The sequence below is a fragment of the Nymphalis io genome, chromosome 3 (assembly GCF_905147045.1).
Source record: "Nymphalis io chromosome 3, ilAglIoxx1.1, whole genome shotgun sequence".
Lineage (NCBI taxonomy): Eukaryota > Metazoa > Arthropoda > Insecta > Lepidoptera > Nymphalidae > Nymphalis > Nymphalis io.
The window spans coordinates 367,214-391,652 of NC_065890.1; the positions used below are offsets into that span (position 1 = coordinate 367,214).

Sequence of the window (24,439 nt, forward strand, 5' to 3'; positions counted from 1 at the left end):
CATTCATTTTAGTTGACGTTGAAATTGAACATAAAACTATAACTACAGTATTAATGCAGTCACTCAAAATTAAATAAATTAAACAAATAATATATTAAACAGCTGTGGACCGATAAGCGATAACTACAATAAAAATGTGATGTATTACTTGTATGAAATAACATAATTTACTTTTTGGTCATTATTAATAAAATGTTTATTTTTGCGTACACATTTTTGCACTGTTATATTTCCCAAGCAGCAGGCTGGTCTTCGAGATTAGCTGCCGTGTCTAATTTACGATAGAGACATTATTATTTATTCTATTATAATAAAACTGAATAACACTCAAGTTAAATTACCAAATATATAAACCAGTGTTTGAATAAGTGTAATAAGTCAGAGTCATTATAACCACGAGGTCATAACATTTTAGTACTCATGCTTGGAAGTTCAATGCTGGCGTATGCAATGGTTAATATTTCGAAGGTTTCCAGTTTCTGTCGATGAAGGAGTAAACATATACAATCTTTAGATTTGTTAATAGCTCAATTATATTATGCACTACGAACAGTTCTTGGTAATATATATTATATTTGTTTATAACACAAAACTATAATAATAATAATATCCTGGGACATTTTTCACACACGGCTATCTGGTCCCAAATTAAGCTTATACAAAGCTTGTACTATGGAAACCAGACAACTGATACTACATATACTACTTTTTTTTGGAAATACATACTTATATAGATAATTACACCCAGACTCAGGACAAACAGACATGTTCATACACACAAATGTCTGTACTGGGTGGGTTCGATTCCCACCCAAGACAGGAAACCTTCGGCGTGAAAGGTAAATATCTACCAACCACGCCAACCGGCTCGTCAAAACTATTCCACTTTAATTTCACTTCTAAAGTTTCGGTAACAACTTCGATGACACTTTAAATGCCACTTTTTTCGCAAATCCATAATATCACAGATTATTCATTGACATCGCGTCAATTTTATCTCAAAGTTGTTTATGTGCCTACTCGTGTGGTTGGATGCTATTTGCACAATATGTACAATAAAAAATTCATATACGAAATATTTTCTCTAGGAGTGCAGCATTACTAAGGATGCCGCTAGGACTTTACAACGAACTCAAAGTGACGATTCCATTGCTCGCCAACCAGAGCGAAGATTGCCTCTATCTCAATATTTACGTTCCCGGTAGCGGTAAGTGTTCGCTTTATATGTAAGAATATATATAACATACGAATGTCCCAACAGTTTTTGTATTAGAAATTTACATCATTTTATTTTTATGAACAATAATTTAATTATCCAATGCGTCTTGGAAAGCCTTCAACTAATTTGTTAACAGCTACACAAAGATTCAACTCGTTCGGCTGTAGGATGTGCATAAAATACGAACAAAGGCTTAATAATCATTTGATTGCAGTTTGTTTAAACCGTCATTTTTCTTACTTAGAGAATTTTTATACCCGTTATAACTTCTAAACGAATAGTCCGGTCCGGATAATTTAAAGTGGAATTTACACGGACATAATCAAACTTTATTTTTAATTTATTATCAAACCTTTTAAATGGATAAGGATTAATATCATCATACCAATATCACCACTATTTGATTCCACCCGTATTTGAACTTAATAATTTAAACAAAAACTGTTATTGTGGCTTAACTATAAAAGTTAGGTATGGCATATCATGGACTTTTTTGTGAGTAATTATAAGTACTATTAATATGTGGAACATTATTTTGTATACCGTCAATAGATTTTGTAGCGCACGCAAAATAATGACTTTTATAGGCAACACTTTGATACCTTGGGCACAATGTTCCATTTTAGGCAGGGATTTCTATTTATTTTTTTAAATATATAATATATATGTTACTCGATAAAGATGTAGCTTTCTAATGGTGAAATATTTTTTTAAATCGGTCGACTAGTTTTAGAGTTAAATTGTAATTAACAAACAAAAAAAAATCAAATCTTTCCTCTGTATAATAATAGTATAGATATATACTTTTATAAAACTGTACCTGTACACTATGATCTGTTCTCTTGATCTGAAATATTATTTAAACAATATGTATGTAATACTTACATAAGAATATGTATAAATAAAAATAAAATAAAATTAATGTACAAAATATGAACGCGTGGAATATCAAAGAACGCTAGAGCAAGAACGCTAGCATCATTTTCCCTTTGAATCGCAATTCTCCGCTAAGAATGAACTAAATCACCATTTTCCGCTCTTCCCACCCTCCCTCTGTATGGCACTGGCACACCGCTGATGATACAAAGCAAAATCGCCATGCTGGGGATGGACGTTCGCTGCGACCTTAGTCCAAGGGATAACATCGAGACTATTATAAAAACAGCATCACGGAAACTCGGAATTCTGTCGCCACAACAACTGTGCCTGTTATACAGAACATAGGTACGGTCTTGCGTTGAATATTGCTCGCATCTTTGGGATGGCTCCGCTAAGTACCTACTGGAGGCCTTGGACCGGTTACAGCGACGTGCGGTACGCATTATTGGCGACGTAAAGGTCACAAACACCCTTGAACCTTTACAATTGCGTCGCGAGATAGCAGCACTGAGCGCTTTCTATCGACTGTATCACGGCGAGTGCTCTGAGGAATTATTCTCTCTAATTCCTGCTTCTCCCTTCCTTCTTAAGTCCACGCGAGCTGGTTCTCGATGTCACCGCTTAACTGTGACATCAATTTCATCGCGCACAAAAGAAATTTAGCAACTCCTTTCTTTGTCCAAAAAATGGAATTCCTTACCAGCTCACGTTTTCCCCTCCTCTTACAACCCGGGTTCCTTCAAACGAGGCGTGAAGAGGCATCTTGCGGGCCGGCAAGGCGGGGACGGCAAGTACAGAACATTCTTCCCGACTGTACTGGCTGTCGTCGCGTTTGGACTCTACTAACACTTACCATCAGGTGGAGTAGAGTCATTTGCCATCCCGGCGCATATAAAAAAAAACTAGCTTTCCTTTCATCAGTAGAGGCCTGAGACGAGTTTTTATATATATGGTCATGCCTACAATCGAAACATAACACACAACTCATAGATTATGAACAAACATGCAGGTGCGCGAGGCGTGGAAGCGCCTTACGCAGTGGTGGTGTGGCTGGGCGCAGCGCACGAGTGGGGGTCGGGCAACGCGCTTGATGGTGCCGTGCTCGCCGCGCGTGCTCACCTGCTCGTCGTCACGCTTAACTATAGAATAGGATTATTAGGTGAGTAGGAGTCACTTGGTGGTAGGGCTTTGTGCTAGCCTATCTTGGATGGTAGGGTGAGCGAGCCAGTACATACACAATGGACATTACATTTTATTAAACATTATAGCTTCAGTAGTTGTTATTACAATTGTAAGCCAGTACGCTATAGTTTGTTTATATTAAAATATTATAACTATTTCCTTAGGTTATTTAACAACAGGCGCTTCGGATGAAGTGTCGATGTCTGGCGGTGCTGCTCCCTTAGACGTCGCAGCAGCACTAACGTGGGTCAGAAAGAATATTGCAGCATTTGGTGGTGACCCAAGAAGACTGACCCTTGCCGGACACTCTGCTGGAGCAGCTTTGGCTAATGTAATGCTGATGCTCCCTTTAAGTAAAGGTAAAGTACAGAATATTTGAATTTTTTGACAAAAGGCGAATTGGTTCGCGTAAAATTTTCAATTGTGGATTCAACTCGGCCTAACATCGTGAGGAATTGCTCGTTTCGGTTTAAAAATGTATTGTGTACGTGCCATCAACCCACAATTTCGTACATGTTATTATTAACACCTTATAGAAAATATAATGTCTATTGATTAATCGATCAACATACCGTTTCTAATACGCTGGTTAAACACCGACAGACTTTCTTACTTAGTTTTAATCTCAATACTTATTGTTCGCCAATTGTGTCATCGATTACTACCGAACAATGAGACCAAAAAATTAATACATACATATTAAGTAAGCCTATGTAGTTCAATAGTAAATTACACCGTACACTTAAGTCAACAAACCCAATCTCTGTTAACAATTAACTATGTAAACATTATCTAGGTCTAATAACACGCGTGCTGCTATTGAGTGGGTCAGCACTTAGTCCATCAGCCCTGGCGCCTGAGCCGGCATTAGCTCGAGAGCATACTGCGCAAGCGCTACGGTGTGCTCGAGATTCAAACAGTGGGGAACATTGGTAAAGAACTGTTGTCATGTTCATTTAAATATAAGTACATAATTTAGGTACATGATGACGTAATTAATAAGTTTAAAATTCAAATATAAATTTGTATATAACCATAAATAAATAATTTATTAGGTTAGCTGCGTGTATTCGTTCTCGTCCTCTGGCAGTGCTACTAGCGGTTGAAGCTCCGCGTGCCAGATTTCTAGCTGGCTGGGCTCCATCAGTACCCACCAGGGACTCCCAGGCCCAAGCCCCGACCAAAGCACTACATGCAAGTGAAATATTTCTGGACTGCGCTTTAGCCGTCGTCGTGACGACTACTGAAAGCTACCAGTATTTTAGTGAGGATGACGTTCGACATGGCTTTGAAGAAGAACACAGGTGAGTCAACGGAATTTTGTTTGATGGACCTTTTTTTCGAGTGACACAAAGTTTAGTTAAATTGACTTAAGTGAAATGCAGGAAATGCAAAAAAGGAGCTTAAAAAATATAAATTAAAATATTAGGAAGATTAAAATATAAAACATGATTCTCATCAACCAGGAGTCGTGTTCTGCGTACGTACGTCCGCAACGTGTACCGCTACCACCGCAACGAGATCTTCGCTGCCATACGCAACGAATACACGGACTGGGAGAAACCGATCCAGCACCCGATCAACATCCGCGACGCCACGCTGGAGTCGCTCAGCGACGCGGCCGTGGCGGCGCCGGCGCTGCGGCTGGCGCAGCTGCACGCCAAGCGCGGTGCGAAGACTTACTTCGCGCACTTCGCTCATCAAAGCAAGGATTCTGATTATCCTCAGGTAAATTAAAAAAATATATTATAATAAAACGTGTCGTGTTAGCAATATCTATTTTTTTCTTATATGCTTCTAGTTTTAGGCAACTTATTATTATCTTCCGTGTTAAAATTATTTTCAGTGATTATAAACTTCTCTGAGTATCAAAGTATTTCTTTGACAGCGTTTGGGCAGCGTCACGAGCGAAAACCTACCATACTTCCTCGGCTTACCTCTTGTGGGTGGTATGCCATTTTCTCCGAGAAACTATTCGAGGGGTGATGTAGCTGTGGCGGAAACCACAGTCGCCCTTCTAGCAGGGTTTGCGAAGACTGGGGACCCAACTCCTAAGACTGATGATCAAAGAAGTGACGCAACCAGCTGGCCTCAATACGAACTGAATACGCAGCAATATTTAAGTATCGGTGAGTTATACTGGATTATAAAGATAAAATAAAATTATTCGTACAAATCAAAATATATACAATCAAAAAATGTTCAATAATAATAATAATGTTGCTTTTTTTTAAAGTATTTTTTTTCTCTCTCTAAGAATATGTCTAGTAATAGATGACTTAAATTTTATACATCCATTTATTTCCGGAAATTTTCAACTAAAACTATAACAATTTGTCTTAGGAACAAAATTGCGCGTAAAAAGCCACTATCGAGGACATAAAATGGCATTATGGCTGCACTTGATACCGCAGCTGCATCGACCAGGAGCCGCGCCGAGGCACCATCAGTTCCGCTCTGTACATCCTGATATGTTCGCAGGTACGGCAACCTTTAGATTAGAAAAGCTGCATTAGTGTTCAGCAGTGCAATTCTGTAAGAAATTATGTCGTACCTCACTAGTGAAATGGTGTCAACGACTTAAGGTTATACGCTATTTTGATTCGTATCCTTTAATGTTATATATAATAAATAGCCAATTTCGCATATCACATTCTGCCATTGTTACGATCGTGGTCTGCGATGTGTTTTAAGTTTGTTTTTACAAAATAGCTTTACTACGCCTACTTAAGACAACAAAAACGTATGTGTGAACATATATATATATATATATATATATATATATATGTTCACACGTTATAAATTATTTGCGAAGCTGTTTTAACCGATATGCTATATATATTATTAGTTTATAACGTGTGAACAAAATTTAAAAGATAAAAATGGATACTATGATCTAGAACCTTAGAAAATATATATATATCCTCAGAGAATTTTTTAGTATAATACATTGATTTTATATTTTTATGTATATTATGTTAAGTTAGCGTTATCGTCGTTTAATATTCATTCTATTTGTGAAAACCGATTTAAAACCATTGCATGGCTTAGATGGAATTAGCGAAGATTTTGTTTTATACTATTTGTAAATTCATTACCTTCTGTTTTTAAATACATTTTGAAAAATCGATGTTTCTCGTGTATGGAACTTAGATAATGATTATGATGTCAATACTGAGTCTTTATTCATCTTGTGCTCGACTTGTGTCTATAACATTGGCTCACTCACTTTTCAAACAAAAACAAATAATCAATGAAAGACCCATGGTTAGCCCACTCAGAGGGTTTGCACAAAGCCCCTTCGTGAAACATTTATTTTTAATAAACATCTATCATCTGGTAAAATATAAATCGTTTATGAAAAACAGACATTGATGATTGCAATTAATTTGTCGCCAATCCTTTTTCGGAACTGTTTTATTTCAGTATGAATAATTCTGAACCGATATAATGAATTATTTACATTTTATTCGGTATACAAAGATTATTAACAAATAAGCTTTTGGGTAAAAAAACACTTTGTATATTCACATGCAGAGTTTTGAATATGGTAAATATAACATTTCATCATATCAAAGCTGCAAATTCAGTATTTATTTTCCCGTTTATCGCACACTAGGAAACTTATGCGTGAGAGCACTTCATATGAAATCAGGCTAAGATTTTATTGACAATAACACTATCGTAAGTTGTAAGCATATAGTAACAGCCTGTAAATGTCCCACTGCTGGGCAAATGCCTCCTTTTCCTTCTCGAGGAGAAGGTTTTGAAGCTTATTCCACCACGCTGAAACAATGCGGGTCGGTGTAATACACATATGGCAGAATTTCATTGAAATTAGATATATATTCTCATATATATATAGATATAAATTCTCACATGTAATTTCAGTGGTGCTCGCCCGGGCTTGAACCTATGATCGTCGGTGAAGATTCACGCGCTCTTATCACTAGGCTTCTTCATGCGGTCATAAAAGCATTATTAATTAAATTAATTTAGTATTACAATAATCATTTATTATTATAATCATTCGCTGATCTAAGAAAAATAGAAAACGAGTGTACATTATACAATGGTAAGAATACTTGAAAATGAAACGATTTATGTACACTTTTATCTATCTTTTCAACAATACTAAAATGTTGAAAGAGAGGCTAAGTTTATGATCGAAGCTTTGTTTTACGTCATCCTGGATGAGGTATTAGCCCGATAGTCCGCCTCATAACGGAATAATACAAGTAAAGCTATTTGTAGTATAATGCAGCCGCAAATATTGTAGGAACGGTTAGACAACAGGCGATCGCGGACACGAAATGTTTTATATATTTATTTTACTCCATGCGGCTGAACATGAACCCCTTAAAAGGTGTTGTAAATTATTTCAATTAGTTTATTACTTATATACTAATTGCTTTGTATTTAACTAAAGCTTTGTAATTTAATTGATGGGAAAGTGAACCTACTGAGTTCGTCGCTGGTTTTTTTTTCGATAGAATCTTAATGCAAGCCAGTGGTATTTAAAAATTTTATTTACTTCTATTATGATTAAAATGGGCTCAATCTTTAAATTTACAATGTATTGTTATACATATATAAATAACTTATTAGATTAAGTTAATATTGTATACATAAAATAAAATTTGATGCTAGCAAGCTAATGAAGTTAGCAAGATTGGTGCGTTTACAAAAGTGACATTTTTTTTACTAGACCAACAAGGCAGTGGTCAAGTGGTCGGGCTATAAGTTCATACTCAATAAAGTTAACGTTAATAAAACAAACAAAGTCCCGTAACCTCTTGTGTATCCTATTCAGCTCTAATGGATGTATCTAGTTAGCGAGGTGCGTTGTCTTCTATCCGCGGCCATTAGAGCCATTTCCTCCCACTTTGCAAGAAATACCCTCATTAACTGCAAACGTTTTCCCTCTAAATAGCGTTGGAGTGAGGAGTTTCGCAAAAGATTCAAGGTAACTTTACCTTTTAGTTTCATTATCGCAAAATACATTTTTACAATCACCGACGGTCATGCGATCATTTTCTTTTATACTTTAGCGTTATTCCTTTTATTTTTCTTTCCCTTACTTTCTCGAACATTTATTTTCCCCCAATCTGCTCGAATATGAACATGTTAAGACTTGCGAACACATAAAAATCTGAGATAGATGTGTTCCCTAATGTCACATCACATGCCTCATATAATAATACGAGTTTCGACGGAACACGAAACGATTCGGAAGGAAATAATCGTGAAGATTAGGAAAAATATCGATGTAACCGATACGCATTGAAGGGTAAGAGGATGGGAGGAAGAAGTAAGCTAGGGGGAAGAAGCAATAGCGATGAATCCGTCATTAATTACCCGGTGACTCAAATTTCTCTATATTGAGTTCCCGAGCGTGCAAACAACGCCGCTGCCAGGGAACGCGACTAATTGCTATTACGTTACCACCGCGTTCGGCTCACCTCGGCGCTGTTTTTCAATATTTCATATTTATTTAATTAAAATATATGCTCTAGATCTTTAAAAGACATCTTGATTTTTCTTTTTACTTAATCTAATTCGAGGCGCTTGAAACTTGAACATTATTTAGTAAGAGAAAGTGTGCGTGTTATATTATTAAGGCGCAAGCGAATCTTTACGAAGACATAGCAATGTAAAGATTTGATGTTTTACATTTCGAAGAAAATTCACAGTTCCAGTTGAAAATATTTGTGACATTATTCTGTAAGCCATTCCAAGCGGATAGTACGCATAATAAAGATATATATATAATAACATCGGTACATCGGGAGGCTGGGAAACGGGCCGATTGATTTTAGTGATACCCACAGCCCTTAGCGACGTGTTTGTGTGTGTAACCTATCCAGATTTATAATAAATTATAGTAAAAAAGAACGTTTTATTAATTTTCCTGTCAATGGTGTTGACCGTTGAGGGCTTTTTTCGTCTGGAGGTATTCCTGCGTAGGATCAAATCATGCATACTATAATAACTAATACCATAATAACTTTAAATCTTTCGCATATTCAGGATTTCCAAACACGGCGAAAATATACCAGAAATCATTGAACCTAGTTAAAACGTGAGTGGTATGTTTATAAACAGCTTCACGCCTCTCCCGTTTTCATATCCTCGGTGATAGATTTTCGGAAATTCAATTTTAAGCTATTGTCTTATACGGGTCTAGAATGGCTTGTCACCTGCAAATCTTTTAGACTCGTTTGTCAAACTTATTTTTCTTATGTTCGTTACACCAATAATAAAACCATTCTACTTTTTATCTATAAGATAATTTTGAGACATAAATATTCATATCTTAATCAATATTATTATCTAAAAATTATGTAAGTCTGTATTAAATTGTATATTATTCGCTGCTATATAAAAATCGATAGTGTGAATTAAAAGATGGTTTCGCTGTGCTTTCTCGTCACTCGAGAATCTTGGCAGAGTGAATTGATAAATTGCTCTTCTTGCAATTTTTCTCAATTTATTTTCTTATCATTTCTGGAACATTCGCTTCATATTTCTTGTGATACTTCGCTGTAGATTTTGCAAGATCAGACCGACTTTTTTTAGAAAGATAACTTTGGCATATTCTTAGAGTAAAAAAGGGGTTACACTAAATATAGAACAAATATTTAAAATTACATAAACCACATGTACGTTTTAAAACTCAGCAAAAACTCGGAATCTATCGTGATTATTTATCTCATGACACATGTACAGTAAGTCAATAAGTATGGACTTGTTATTTAGAACAGATACACACCATGACTGCATCCAATGCAGGTTGCAATATAGTATGCCAACATATGCCAACCCGCATGGTAATAGTGTTACCTGACTCATACCTTACGATATTTTACTTAAAACAGAATGAGTTATAAAAACAAACGAATGAACTGTAAACTCAATGTATTTTGTCCGGATTTGTATCAAAGAGCATCGATTAAGACCCACATATTCTATGTGACAAAGGCTTAAAAAGTGTTCATTTAATTAAATATTTTTCTTATTAATTTCTTTACCAGAAGTTGCTAAATAAATATTCGTCATTACGAAAACTACGTTTTTTCCTTTATAATAAAATTGGACTGAATACCGCATATAATTCTCATTGTGTAACCGACGTCATCGCATTGCAGTTTAGCCTAGTTCATTCGTGCAAACAGCGTAACAATGTTGGGTTATTTAAAAACTTTATAAATTGTTTTTCTACATTGATTTATCAACATTTATTTAACACATGATTTCTAAGCAGTGCCCAATTATTCTCCCACTGCTGGGCTCCTCAAAAAGGACTGGGAGGCTTTTGAGACGGTTTGAAGCTTCGGAGTTCCTTGTTGGTGTAATAAACATGTGGCAAATTTACACAAGACACGAGTCGGTTTCCTCACAATGTTTTCCTTCACCACCGAGCACAAGATGAATTTATAAGTACAAATTAAGTACAGCGGTGCTTGCCTAGGTTTGAACCCGTAATCATTGGTTAAAGTTCACGTGTTCTAGCCACTGGCCCATCTCAGTTCGATAGTATATTTTCAAAACCCGAAATTACTTGTATGAAAACTCTGTCCACGACAAATACCTATATACTTAACGCGTAATTGTTATGAGAAATACGAACTGGTTGTGGTACTTATGTAGGTGGGGTCTACCACCAGAACAAGTAAATGATCATCTAACAGACAGAAATAGCAAAAAATTTAATTATACATAAGTAAAAACGACTATCAGATCGTATAGTATATCAGGCGAAAGCATATTATATTCAGAAAATTGTTAAAACCCAGTTCACTCCACCTGTACCTTCCTAAATTTATTTCCGTCCACTTATCCTCTATTGAAAAACTTCTAGAATATCAGACATTCTCTAATTTTCACACCATTGAAGTTTGTTTGAGAAATATAACCAAGAAGAAAATAGGATCTGTGTCAAGATATTTAGCTCTATATAAAGTTGACTAGCGACCGTAAAGCCTGTCATAGTCAAAAATCTTTATTCAATATAGAAGCTATACACTTACTTATTGATAATCATAAATCTACCACCGGTTCTGAAATCAACACCTCAGACCTGAGAAGAACCGGCGAAAGAAACCGAGTGGTTTTTTTTGTTATATATCTCATCTTTTACAATCATAGGCAATTTACACAATATCAGAATATTGTATTTTTTTATTTGAAATAACGTGTAAAGACAGTTCCGCGTTTAGTATCATTACTTTGTACCTTGGTCATTCAGAGCGTTCCTTTAGCTTTAACCACTGACCTCGTTTCGAAATTACGTCAGTAAAACAAATTTCAGCGCAAGTTCTTGCTTTTAATTGATTGCATAACTTTAATTACAAGTGTTGCGGTTGTTGGCTTTACAAAAACTTTCCGGTAAAATGTTAACGTTTTCTTGTAATTACGACTAAGTTTTGTTTTTCTATGACGAATACGATATGTATCAAAGTCTAATGCCGTCATATCAAATCGAAGTAATTGTTGAATATATTTTGCTCCTAAAACTCTAATTTTGTTAAAACTACTGTTGAAATTAAAAAAATCTTTTAGGATAACGCACCTTTACGACTAATATCAACTAACAAAGTATTTTCGAAATATTGTATGTCATAGGGTTTTAGTATTACGTTTAATGCTACATACATACAGATGTACTCGTACATGTATATATAAATACATATAAAAATATTATACTTTTTATGTTATAGGTAGGCAATTGAGTCGCCTAATATTAAGTGGCATTGACATTGGCAATGTAAGAAATATTAACCATTCTATACATCGCCAATGCGCCACCAACCATGGGAACTGAGATGTTATGCTCCATGTGCCTGTAGTCACACTGGCTCGCTCACCTTTTAAACCGGAACGCAACAATACTACGTATTGCTGTTCAGTGGTAGAATATCTGATGAGTGGATGCTAGTTATTTAATTTTACTATACAAAATAATTCCCTTAATTTAAAACATCATTTATATATTATTGAATAATTTTCCTTTTTTATTAACAAAAAAAATATATATTTTTTTATAATGATAATGTGCTTTTTGCGTAATAAAATAAACTGCTAATAAAAATTACATTGGAACTATAAATACGTCGCCCGGCAGTTCGAGAGACACATAATCGATTCAGCCCCATTATATTCGTAATCACATCAGGAACAAGATTTACGCTAAGAGGGGAAAAAGTAGGAAGAGAGAAAACCTCCAAATATAATTGGCAATTTTCCTTATTACAACAAAAATCTTTATAAAGAATTAAAATATATATATTTTACGAGCATATTCAAAAATTACTGAATAGATTTTATTTAATATCAACTAACTAAAAAGTTGAAAATATATAAAATTAAAAATAGTGGCAAATTGCTGGTTGCATTTTCGCCTCATTTCCACGCAGGCACCATTTATACTGTAGTTTTATATACTTATAACAAACAGCAGCTCGTAAATGTGCCACTACTGCACCAAATCTCCTACTTAGGTTAAGGTTCGGAGCTTATTCCAACAGGCTGCGCCTGTGTGGGTTGGTGGATATCTGTATGGCGAAATTTAATTTGATTACCTGCGTTTTTTTCGCTGCTAGGACCGAGATGAATAAAAATTTATTTAAAAAAAATGCCAATAATAAAATTAGTCCTATCTATTGAACTAATAAGTCAATTCAGCTTTTTAAAACCGAGTTTTATGTAAAACTAACTACTATATTTTTCAAAAAGTATATTGGCCCTTGTGGCCCATTGATTAGAAGACAATGATCTTAACAGATGATTCTGTTCAATTCAAACCCGAGCAAGCATCTTTTAAATTCTTCTCGTACTTGGCGGAAATGGAAGCTTACATCTGGCGGATGAAAATTTGCCACACGTATACTAACTCGAATTGGAGCAGCGTGGTGAAATTGCTCTAAGCCGTGTCCTTAAAAAGTAGTGGGAGCCTTAGACAAGCAGTGGGACATTAAGAGATTTACCTTACTTTTTTAATTTTATATTTGAATAATATTTAAATATATTGTAACTAACAATTTCAATAACTTGCAGCACAAACTAGATCTCTCACATCTATTCGTACGAAAACTGACTTTCTCTCCAGAAATAAGCTTATCCCGAACTAAGCTAACTTACTACCCTTACGTAAATAGCAACGCTAATATATTTTTAGCTGTAAACAAAACATTTTGTTAAAGGTTATCCTCGCTTTTACGTTACGAAAGTAAAATAAAGTGTAAGCTAGAAGTTTTCTAGTCAATGCAGAATTTAAAGCATTTTTCATCAACGTTCAATTCGAATTTTAGAAAAGTAATACAAATTTTTTAAGCTTAAACTAAGCTTCTTTATCACTCTCTTTATCTGTTGACGAAGTTCGTACATTTCATATTTCACAATAATTTTGCAGTCATCTCCTGTCGAAGGAAATAATTATGACTTAATACGGCTCGTTTTCTAGTAATGTTCTTCTGAGAAAATCTAAATGTAACCCTTATATGAAATATAATAAATCAAATGACCACGATATTGAACTACTTAGTATCTGGGTATCCTACCTTTTAATTGGTTTATTTCAACACTACTGATATTTTAATATTTCAAATAGACTCGTACCTCCGTAAAAAAGCATATACATTAAACGAAGATCGAGTGCCATCGTTAACGTAAACGAATGATCTCTTAAAATCGTAAAAGTGCCTCCTGAATATTCTTCCGGCATATTGAATTCATCTGTTTGAATTTTAGTGGATCCAAAATATACGTTCACGGTAGTAGATCCTCTAATATGGCGGTTGATAGATTCCATCACAATATGACCTCATATACTTAGCATTTATTTTTGTCTTTAGGTATCCAATGCCTGGCAGAATTACGGCCATAACGGACATTCTCAAATGAGATTAGTCAATTACGCAAGATATATTATAACGCACAAATGTTGGGCTACTACTGATAATTTATTGATGGGAAAACCGATTCTCGTACTCGGGGTCTGCCCTATATAACCAAGCCACTAGACCAATAAGGCAGTTCTCGTTTGGATATAAATAGTATTATATTAACTTTAATTACACTATTAACAAAGCTGTTACTGTGCTGAGCGTATATCTGTTTTAAATGATGTAAAATTTGTATCCTTATAATAAAAACAACTAAAGGTAAAGGTTGACTGGCAGAAAATGACTTCAAGCATGAGGTCCGCCTTTTGTTCCAACTACACATTGTAGTGGTAAAAAAGTTTTAAATAAATAAATAAATATCTACACAAAATACACAATTAATTATTTTCGCGATTTTTAAACGAAGGTTGTGCACATTTGCACGATCAAACTGAAGCGAACGCAACGTGGAAACATTCAAAAAGCATTAATGAAGTGTTTGAAAAGTATATTTGTGAAGTTTCTTTTGGTTATATACGTATTTTCGTAGCGTATGTTATATAAAGTACGATAATTTGTCTTCCTAGATTTTGAATCGTTTGATCACTAAAATACATTTATAACGGAGTATTGGAAAAGAAGGTGAAGTAAGTGAAATATTTTCGCATTTCGAATGCGATGACCTTAAAAAAATTAATCTCATCGCGTCCAAATAAGTTAAAATACCAATATTAAAACACCATAGCAAAAAACAAATGAAAATATCTGATTACAAGATTCTCAAAAATAAACAAAATAATATAAAATAATAATCTTGAAAAGGTAGATGAAAAGTAAGTATTAGAGACGGGAAGGCGATGAAAATATTATAAATTACCTACGGCTCGAATTCCTGGAAATAGAGCGAACAAACAAAGATGCGGACGTCTATCAGCGACTGCCACTAATTGCTACCTGTCTTACAATTCCGATTTATATTCGTCGTTGATGAAATGCTTATAAAAAACGACGAATTTGCTGACAAATTAAAATAAGACTATGACTATGACAGCCTTTTTATGTTCATATGTCGCTTACCGGGTTTAACACTACTCGATAAAATAAAAATAAAACAGTAAGACATCACTGCTACGCAAAGGTCTCCTCTCCTCTTAATAGAACTTTTAGGGAGGTTATTCAACACGTTCCTCCGGTGCGGCTTAATGAAATATAATAATTGAAAATGGTAATTCTTATTTTGCTGAAGTATTTTACATGAATACACATGTGATAAAATTTCATCTACTTTATACTACTGTTTTTCTCTATTGCCGAGCTTATAACTCATTTCGTTATAAGCACAAATTAAGCACATGAAAACTTGCCGATATTTAATCTGTAAAATTCACGTATTATGTCTACTGGGCCATTCTTTAACCGTTTAAGTTGTTATGAAAATAACTTGAATATATTTTTTAATTTATGTAAATAAGATTCTCATCGCTATTTTCTATATAAGTACCATCATAGAGCATTATGTTGACGCATGTACATTACTAATCCGGTAGCTCGACTCGGCACATCTGATTAATGCATTCATAGCGAACTCATTGTACCGTAACAACAATAGAGCTCTTGAAAATGGTAATTCTTATTTTGCTGAAGTATTTTACATGAATACTTTAATCACATTCAAGAATGTTTTAGTTAAATGCTTGTCTGGTTTTCGTCATTTGTCTCTTATACTTCTGTTACAATAGAGCTTTAGTTGGTAAGGGTTTTTGGTTTCGCACTCTATTTACACTAACAAATAAGGCCTTAAACAAAAGTCCTCACACCGCTCTTATGACTTCAATTAATTTTATGGTAACAAATAATCAAGTCAGTCAAGTAAGTCAAATTAAAAATAAGACACTCAGTATATAGAGGTAAGTTTAGAACAATATATAAAACTCGTTGTTCTAATGCCCACTTTATGAGGCTGCAAATTCCGAAGTTCTGGGCTTAAATACCAGCCAATAAGGCTGAAATAGATGTTTCTGTCATCAATTTTGTAGTAGCAGGTAGAAGTAAAAAACTTTTTTTCATTCTTATGACTTAAGTATGTACAGCCGTCAATCGTGTCAAATTATTGTTCAATAGGATTATGAGAATGAGGAAATAGAAAATGCAACCGTATTTGCATTGCATTTGAGAAAAGCCACAGATAACTAATAAATAAGCTATGAATCCAATAAAGATAAATAAGCTATGAATCCAAAAATGTATGACAAGATTCACATGTGCAATAACATCAAAACAAAAACATTAATTTTCCTTAACGGAGTCACCCCAAAACTCTTGCCAACATTCTAAGACTATACGAAATCAGAGGCAGTTCATTTCAAGTAATGACGTCACGAAATCAGAAAATAGTGGCGCCTAACATTTTACCTTCCAATATAAATCTCGTGCCGCCGAGTACACTTTTTATTTATTAATCTTTGGCCAACTTTGTACTCAGTAAATTATTGGTGCAGCATTTTTTTGTTCCTCACCAAATACCGCCAGTAAAATTTACATGCTATGAATATAAAATACATAAAAGCTTTTTGTCATTTGTCAGTTACTAACTTAGTACTTGGAATTACTATATGATGTGCTTCTGGCTGATCTAAGCCATGGTACCAAGTCTCGAGGGAGACCAGCCACCTGCGCAAGACATATTATGATACTGGTGGTAGAGCTTTGTGCAAGCTCCTCTGGGTAGGTACCACCCACTCATCAGATATTCTACCGCAAAACAGCAATACTTGATATTGTTGTGTTCCGGTTTGAAGGGTGAGTGAGCCAGTGTAATTACAGGCACAAGGGACATAAAATCTTAGTTCCCAAGGTTGGTGGCGCATTGGCTATAAGCGATGGTTGACATTTCTTACAATGCCAATGTCTAAGGGCGTTTGGTGACCACTTACCAAACACAAATCACGCACATGAAATTTATTGGTGCTTGGTTGAAACCGCGATCATCGGTTATGATTCAAGCATTCTAACCACGGTGCCACCTCGGATCATAAACAAATAATTATGGAAACTTATTAAACAAAATTATTTTCCTTAGGGGAAATATTCCCAGAGATGTATACCACACCGTCACTAGAAGAAGAGGAAACACCTGAGGAACAAGAACCTGAAGTTGAAGAGTGCGAGCCTTCGCCCTCTGCCCGACCAGCCCTCGCTGCACTCCCCGCCTCACAGCCATCGCCTAAAGAAGATTCATTGACTACTCTCGATAGCCAATATTACAGGTAATCTTCACATTATCTTTGCTAGCTATTCTACAACTACATTTTACCAGGATTTGCTCGAGTGCATTTCTTCCGGATGAAAAGTTCAAATTCAAAAATGTATACATAAAAATAATGATAAAAGTATTTCTTTCGAAAAATATAAAACATTTGCTTGAAAGCTTCAAATAAAAATATAGCAAAATCCAATACCAACGCAAAAATAAACGAAAACTGTTCATAAACGAGAAAGTTAAGGTCGACCTCGACAAGGTCCAAAAAAGGAGATCTAGGTAAAAGAGTAGGTCCCTTGTGAAAGTCGTTTAAAAATCACTTCAAGAAGCTGTACTGCGTGAAAGAAGGAAACAGCATGAAATTTTTTTTTCGATATAATAAATATGACTAAATATGTACTGTATTAATAATGAAAAAACTTAACGTTTTGTTCACAATTTTGCATGTTATAACAGTATTACACACAAATGTGTCAATTATTATATTGCTTTGGCATCTACGTATATCATTATTTTTAATAATTTGGTTAGTGTTGGAATTGTTAAGTGTGGTATCAATTATATAAAATTAAATAACCAGCTTATTACAGTTATTGCTTTTATTTAAATAGGTTAATTGGTAAATCTAATGAAACTATTAATGTCCAAAAAATAAATCATAACTACCTTTAAATAAACTCGTGATATCAAAATCAAATATTATTTATTCCAGCTGTAGAATCGTCGTGTTACAAAATTGAATGTAAACCTACCAACGGTTTGGAAAGTAGATTCTATTAAGAATAACCGAAATAAAACTGACTAGTTACGCTTTTCCATCAATTTACTTAAGTATGTAAATTAAATTATTATTAATCCTGCATGAAAATCAACGGATACTAACTCAACTCCAAGCCTTTTACTATCTGCTTAGTCTTTAACAAGCAAACAGCGTTATTTATTTAAGATGATAAATCTCAATTTATTAATGCGTCAACTTAAAAATATCTACGGAATCTTATTATAGAAACGAATGGAAGGATGTATTGACTTGGTGATAGTTTACTTATTATACGGCCTTATTTATAAACGTTGCTCAGCGGCTGTTTAGTTAAAAACAGATTTCGCTCTATCTGTCATTATTGATTTGACATTCGATAGAAGAAGACAGAGCATTGTTTATATAATCATCTGCTATACAATGATTATAAGGATATGCCTTCCTTCCTTTTACTTTTTACTGCACTGAATGTAGCGTTTGTGTTGGCAGCATATGTACAAGGCGTAGACTGAAAAGCAGCCAAGCTGAGACTACGACCTTTTCACAAAATTATGATATTGTTAACTCTTTTTTTTATGGTTATGTACCTTATTTTTTTTGTCTTTGTTTCTTTTTGGTGAATAGTTATTTATTATTTATTATTATTATTATATAGTTATTATACAATGCTTGTCGCTGTTTCTTTGAAAAAGATCTATATACTTGTGAATATACATCACATGTAAACAAACTACAACGCAACAATAAGTATAACCCACTTTGTTAAAAACATCAGGGAGCTTCGAGATTCATTATTATGAATAGATTGCTTTTTTGGATAAAATATACTTTCATGATTTATTAGTATATATTTTACTAATAATCTACCTACAAACAATCTAATCAACAATGAATACTTAGATCGAATTCAACATAGGAATGACCCAATTTTTATAAACCAAAGATAAATAGCAATATACCAAAAGACAGACGTTCGAATTGCGTCCCTCACGCCCGAGACTGTAAACAAGATCAACACAACTCACTGAGAATAATCTTGCTAATGTGTTTTCTGGTTTCCCTCAAATTTTGCCTCCGTCTCGAACAACGTCGCACTATTTCTCTTGAGCCCAAATTTTTCCCACGACTGAATTCAAATGATGATCATAGTTAATGACGAACTCCGACTATATTAACTGGACTCACGAGTAATGCTGCAATATTTCAGACAGATGCTCAGCTGTAAATAATATTTTCATCTCTAAAGAGTCCCATTAACTCGGCTGGACTAAAAGCTATTGAAGCGTAGTAATATATCTTCGACTTTGAATTATCCCCTTCAGATGCTTGAAGATAATAGAACGCTAGAATATTCCTTCACGCTTTTAAAGATTTTATTGATTCTGCAAAAAATGTATTGCTTTAGATACATAATATCTGGCTACATAATGGAAACCAAAAAACATATTTAAGATTAATACTTAACATTTTTATTGGTATTGCTGGACTAAGGCCTCTTCTCCCTTTTAGGAGAAGGTTTGGAGCTCATTCCACCACGCTGCCCAATACGTGTTGGTAGAATACACATGTGGCAGAATTGCAATGAAATTAGACACATGCAGGTTTCGCGCGATGTTTTCCTTCACCGTCAAGCACGAGATGAATTATAAACACAAATTAAGCACATGAAAATTCAGTGGTGATTGCCCGGGTTTTAACCCACGATCGTCGGTTAAGATTCACCCGTTCATACCACTGGGCCATCTCGGCTCGTTTCGTTTGTAATATCAAGTACTAATCACTTATTATTTCAACACAATACTTAAATTTATACATTTCGATTGCTTAGCTTTGTCGTATTTTCATGCGAGATGGACACGCAACTTGAGATTTCACGTTAACAATGTACGTGCTCTGTTTTATAAGCAACTGCAATGCAATGCAACTGGTTAAAGTAATCCAACCATGCAATATTTTAGCATTAGAAAGGTTAAATAATGTTAATAATAATAATAAGATATTTTATTTTTATCGCGAATATATTTTTCTATGATTATTCTTGAATATAATTAACAAAAACGGTTTTTTATTTGTAATTTCTTGTTTTTGCAAAGTTACGAAATCAACTAGTTTGTGTTTTATAGCTAACATTGCAATCTCGTATAAATGCTCGTACTTATATAGCACTGCTATGTAGTCAAATGCGATCTTTCAATAATAACAAAATCACTTCAGTAATTTTATAATTTAAAAAACATCATCCAAACTAAGAATAATAATTAACATAACAATATCATGTTCCCAAAAAAAAAAATTTCAACTAGTGATTAGTTTATTTCTCTAGAGCGTTCATTTTGTTTGTAACTTTTTTATATGACAACTAGCTACGCGTCTTGACCTCGTACATGTATATATAAACAAATATTATTATATACTATTATATACATTTTTTTTGTCTTTCCTAGTTACACAGTGGCGCTTGGAGTAACAGTTGGCGCTGGATGCTTCCTATTAGCACTAAATCTTCTAGTGTTTGCTGGTATATATCTGCAGCGTGGAAAGAGACGCAACAATCGTCGCCCAAGAAGAGAAGGTAAACTCAAAAGTTTTGATAATATTTTTTCTTAAAGTTCTAACATTGTTGTTGATAGACGATAAAATACCAATTGATAGATATAATATAATAATATGGTGCTTTGGACACACAGAACTACTTTGCTAGAATGATGAAAGATGTGCACCTTCGTAGGTAAACATTTTTTTCCCGAGCTTGGTTCTGGGTTTAGGTAACACTAAGAGAGTCGCGCGTCGCAAATGTTAACTTAATAAAAAAATAGTTCACGAATAGAGAAATATTTCTGTAGGACTATATATAGTTATTCAATAATCTGGCGCTTATTTAACCCAAAAGCTGAGTCTAGCGGTTCAGACAGGGAATAGTGCGTCTTGGGTGTGTTTTTTCTATAAATTTGTAATGAGTATATTTTAATTTTGTATATTATAAAAATTATTGACCATAGCTTAAAAATAAATGAATAAAACACACAATGTAAAGTAAAACATAATAAGTGTTTGTATACGAAAATTAATAATAAAAAAATATGTAGAGAAATATTCGAAACCGACTTATAGTGATACGCTATTTTGATGCGTTACTCGCTTTAAATTTCATTTTCTGACATATCGGTAAGTTTATAGTTCGTACTCACAGAATAGAATATGGTTAAGTGTAAAGAGGTAGAAGTGTAAGTAAAGGCACTTTATATCAAAATTACAGACATGTTTTTTTTTAATTCCATATATAAGAAATCTGAATTATTTATTGATATATAAGTATTTACTTTTAATTAAGTTGACGTTGTAAAGACTTGTAAAACTAAATTATATAATTAACGACATCTTAAAAACATATTCAACTTATAAATTACTTTTAATATTTCCATTTGATTGTGTAAACAATTAAACGAAATACGGTTCACCCTTCAAGGGGAAGTCATCGAAGTAGAAAACTTTTGAATATGTCACGAGCAGGGTGGACGAAACTAGCGTAACTTGTTATCAAAGTTATGTGTAGTTTGAAATATTACTTACGAAAGTGTGATTTAACTTCACTGACATGATTCAAAAGTATCTGTGATGGCAGGCAGCTGTAGCAGTCGCGCCAGAGCGGGTTCGATGACCAGCGATCCCATGACCATCACCTCGCCGAGGAAGAGCACGCTAAAGGTAAAACTATTGTTCAATTACAATTGTGGTTATTCAAGAACATTCCTCAATGACACTATTTAAGAAAGATATGCATTGATATTGGCTTATGAAATTTCATTAATAATGGCTATAACACGGCTGGGCAAGCGCTATCGAGTTTTCTTGACCTATTTCTGTCATTAGTGTTTATAAATCATATCGTACTCAGCACTAAAGGATAATATCTTGAAACCCTTATTTGACCATGTGTAGGATTCAATTCTGCGTCATTTTTTGATCAACAAGTTTATCGTGTCAATTTCAAAAATGATTATATGACTTAAATGTTCATATTTTTATTAAAAGTTTCGGTAACGCTTACATCGCTTATTTTCTTCTCACTATATATAGTAATATTTTGAAATGAACTCTTAACATTAATACAAAAGAACAAACATACGCTTATTACTCCTGTTATTCGACTTCATAGATTTTATATTAATGTACATGGTCTTCCGAAAGGATACCAAAACACGGGCAAACCATTAATATTAATAATTTAAACAAAAAATAATGTAAAGAAACGTTTGCCTGCAAAACATTAATATAAAATTAATTAATAAAGATGAACACCTTGAACACGAAACGATCACATTTTGGTTATGTATTTGCAATTTAAAATTAGATAAGAAAAGCTGAATTCTTACACTCTTTTCCGAACTGGTAGTAGTTTTTATTATGATTGTCAATAAATAGTTGTAATACCAATATATAATATATAAATTTCAATTTGAATTGAATTTATTGAGCAATTTGAAATGTTTCGGAAAGACTAAAATTTCATGGAGCGAAGGAATCGAAAATGTTGCTAGCTAATGATAAAAATATATCGAACATTCCTCAATTAAAAAGTAAGTGAAGCTGGAATGTTTAATAGTAATAATATGAACAATCATTATTAATATAATTTTCAAATAATATAACAACCATTACGTTACATTTTCCTAAAGGGGAGTTGTCATTAAGTGCACCCATTTCACAATTCAGGAGTGATTGATGCTCAAAATGGCGGGATAATGCGAGGAGAGATGACGCGGCAATTTCGCTTATTGCAACACATCGGTTGTATGTTTGATCATGTAAGACCAGCGATCCGCATGAGTTGACTATGAGTGCTTGTGTTATTATGGTTGACTTAGTTTTATCGAATAACTTTATCAATCAAATAATTTTAGCTTTGTCTTTCGAAAACAACATTGTAAATATGACATGATAATTAAATCCTTTTAAGAATAATATTTCGACAAGCAATGGATGGAATAAAATTTTCTAAAGCGTATTGTTTTGAAAATTATGAAAATTAAGTCAAGACAAAAGTTCCATTACGTAGGTAATTGCTAGTTTTCACGAACGTAGAAATATAATAAGCAGCCTATTAACATAGCTCTCGACTTCCACAGCGCAGCAGCGAGGCAGAACTAAAGGAGAGACCGAGCACCGCGCCTCCAAAAAAACGCGTACAAATCCAAGAGATCTCAGTGTAGAGGAGTTTTGAACTGGCACGATGATAATGTGAATAATGGAAGAGATAACTCGTGAAATTAGTGAAGTGAAATATTTCCGTCGTGGAATGTAGCCATCGGATCGTTACGGGTGGGCGAGCTTCGTCCGCTCCACTGACTCTCCTTGCATCGGTAGTCCGATGCACGTGTGACGTATCCTCTGACTGTATTACCCTCTGTGGATTTACCCCTTCCTATATATAGTAATGTATCAATTCTGACCAATATACGGTTTTCGGTGGTATCCGATTCATCTTAATGTCGCCTGTAGTCAAAGACGTTATGTACCTTTTATACTCTGTTAGTTGAAACGGTCACTTTGTCTCGTGCGATGGTACCAACGTAAATTATGTTTCCGTTGTCTGTTGTACTTTCGTCTCTTTTTGTCAGCTGTGTCTTTACTTTCTGAATTGTAATTTTAAATTTATTTCTTCACTTTAAGTTTCCGACTCGAAAACACAAACAGTTCTTGTTATTGCCTTTTATTCTTTGCAACTTAAAGAAGCTAAAAGATAAGGAAGGAAAAGTGTTTTATGTACTTCAACGTTACGAAATAAACTGTTATTGTATTACATATATATTTACTAATTCTTATTTTTAACATTGCAAACATACGACAATTTTTCACGTTCACATATTAATATAGATAATATAACTCTTAGGGGAAAATGTCTTGACATAAATTGGTTTGTATTCACATTCAAAATGTATATATAACATATCTACATATTTGTATCATCTTTTTTTCCAATTCAATTAATCGATTGGATATAAATTAAACTAAGAATATTGATAACATACTCTGGATTAAAAAAAATTATATATTTCTATTTTCAAATTCCACACAACAACAATCTTGGGAGCAGTCCTTTCAAAATTTCATTTGTCCTGTTTGTATATCCTGTTAATATGTATTATCTATCGTTATGTCTATATATTTTATATGACCTTGTTGACTATTTTCAAATTTACTAATAGTAATGTATCAATGTTTAGTTAAATATATAATATATCGTTGTAGTTGTAACA

General features: G+C 33.9%; 1 protein-coding gene across 1 annotated transcript in view; it reads left to right on the forward strand.

Moving 5' to 3' along the window:
* LOC126780930 (neuroligin-1-like) overlaps nt 1-23,950 on the forward strand; it is a 142,283-nt gene extending 118,333 nt beyond the window's left edge. Inside the window, exons 4-15 of the mRNA XM_050505626.1 lie at nt 1,089-1,207; nt 3,108-3,257; nt 3,445-3,639; nt 4,077-4,212; nt 4,336-4,584; nt 4,747-5,008; nt 5,169-5,409; nt 5,624-5,761; nt 17,243-17,429; nt 20,627-20,754; nt 21,805-21,887; nt 23,309-23,950. Coding sequence (XP_050361583.1) covers nt 1,089-1,207; nt 3,108-3,257; nt 3,445-3,639; nt 4,077-4,212; nt 4,336-4,584; nt 4,747-5,008; nt 5,169-5,409; nt 5,624-5,761; nt 17,243-17,429; nt 20,627-20,754; nt 21,805-21,887; nt 23,309-23,392 — 1,972 coding nt within the window. The 3' untranslated portion in view covers nt 23,393-23,950. The remainder of the gene's footprint in view (nt 1-1,088; nt 1,208-3,107; nt 3,258-3,444; nt 3,640-4,076; nt 4,213-4,335; nt 4,585-4,746; nt 5,009-5,168; nt 5,410-5,623; nt 5,762-17,242; nt 17,430-20,626; nt 20,755-21,804; nt 21,888-23,308) is intronic.
* Nucleotides 23,951-24,439: the final 489 nt, after the last annotated feature.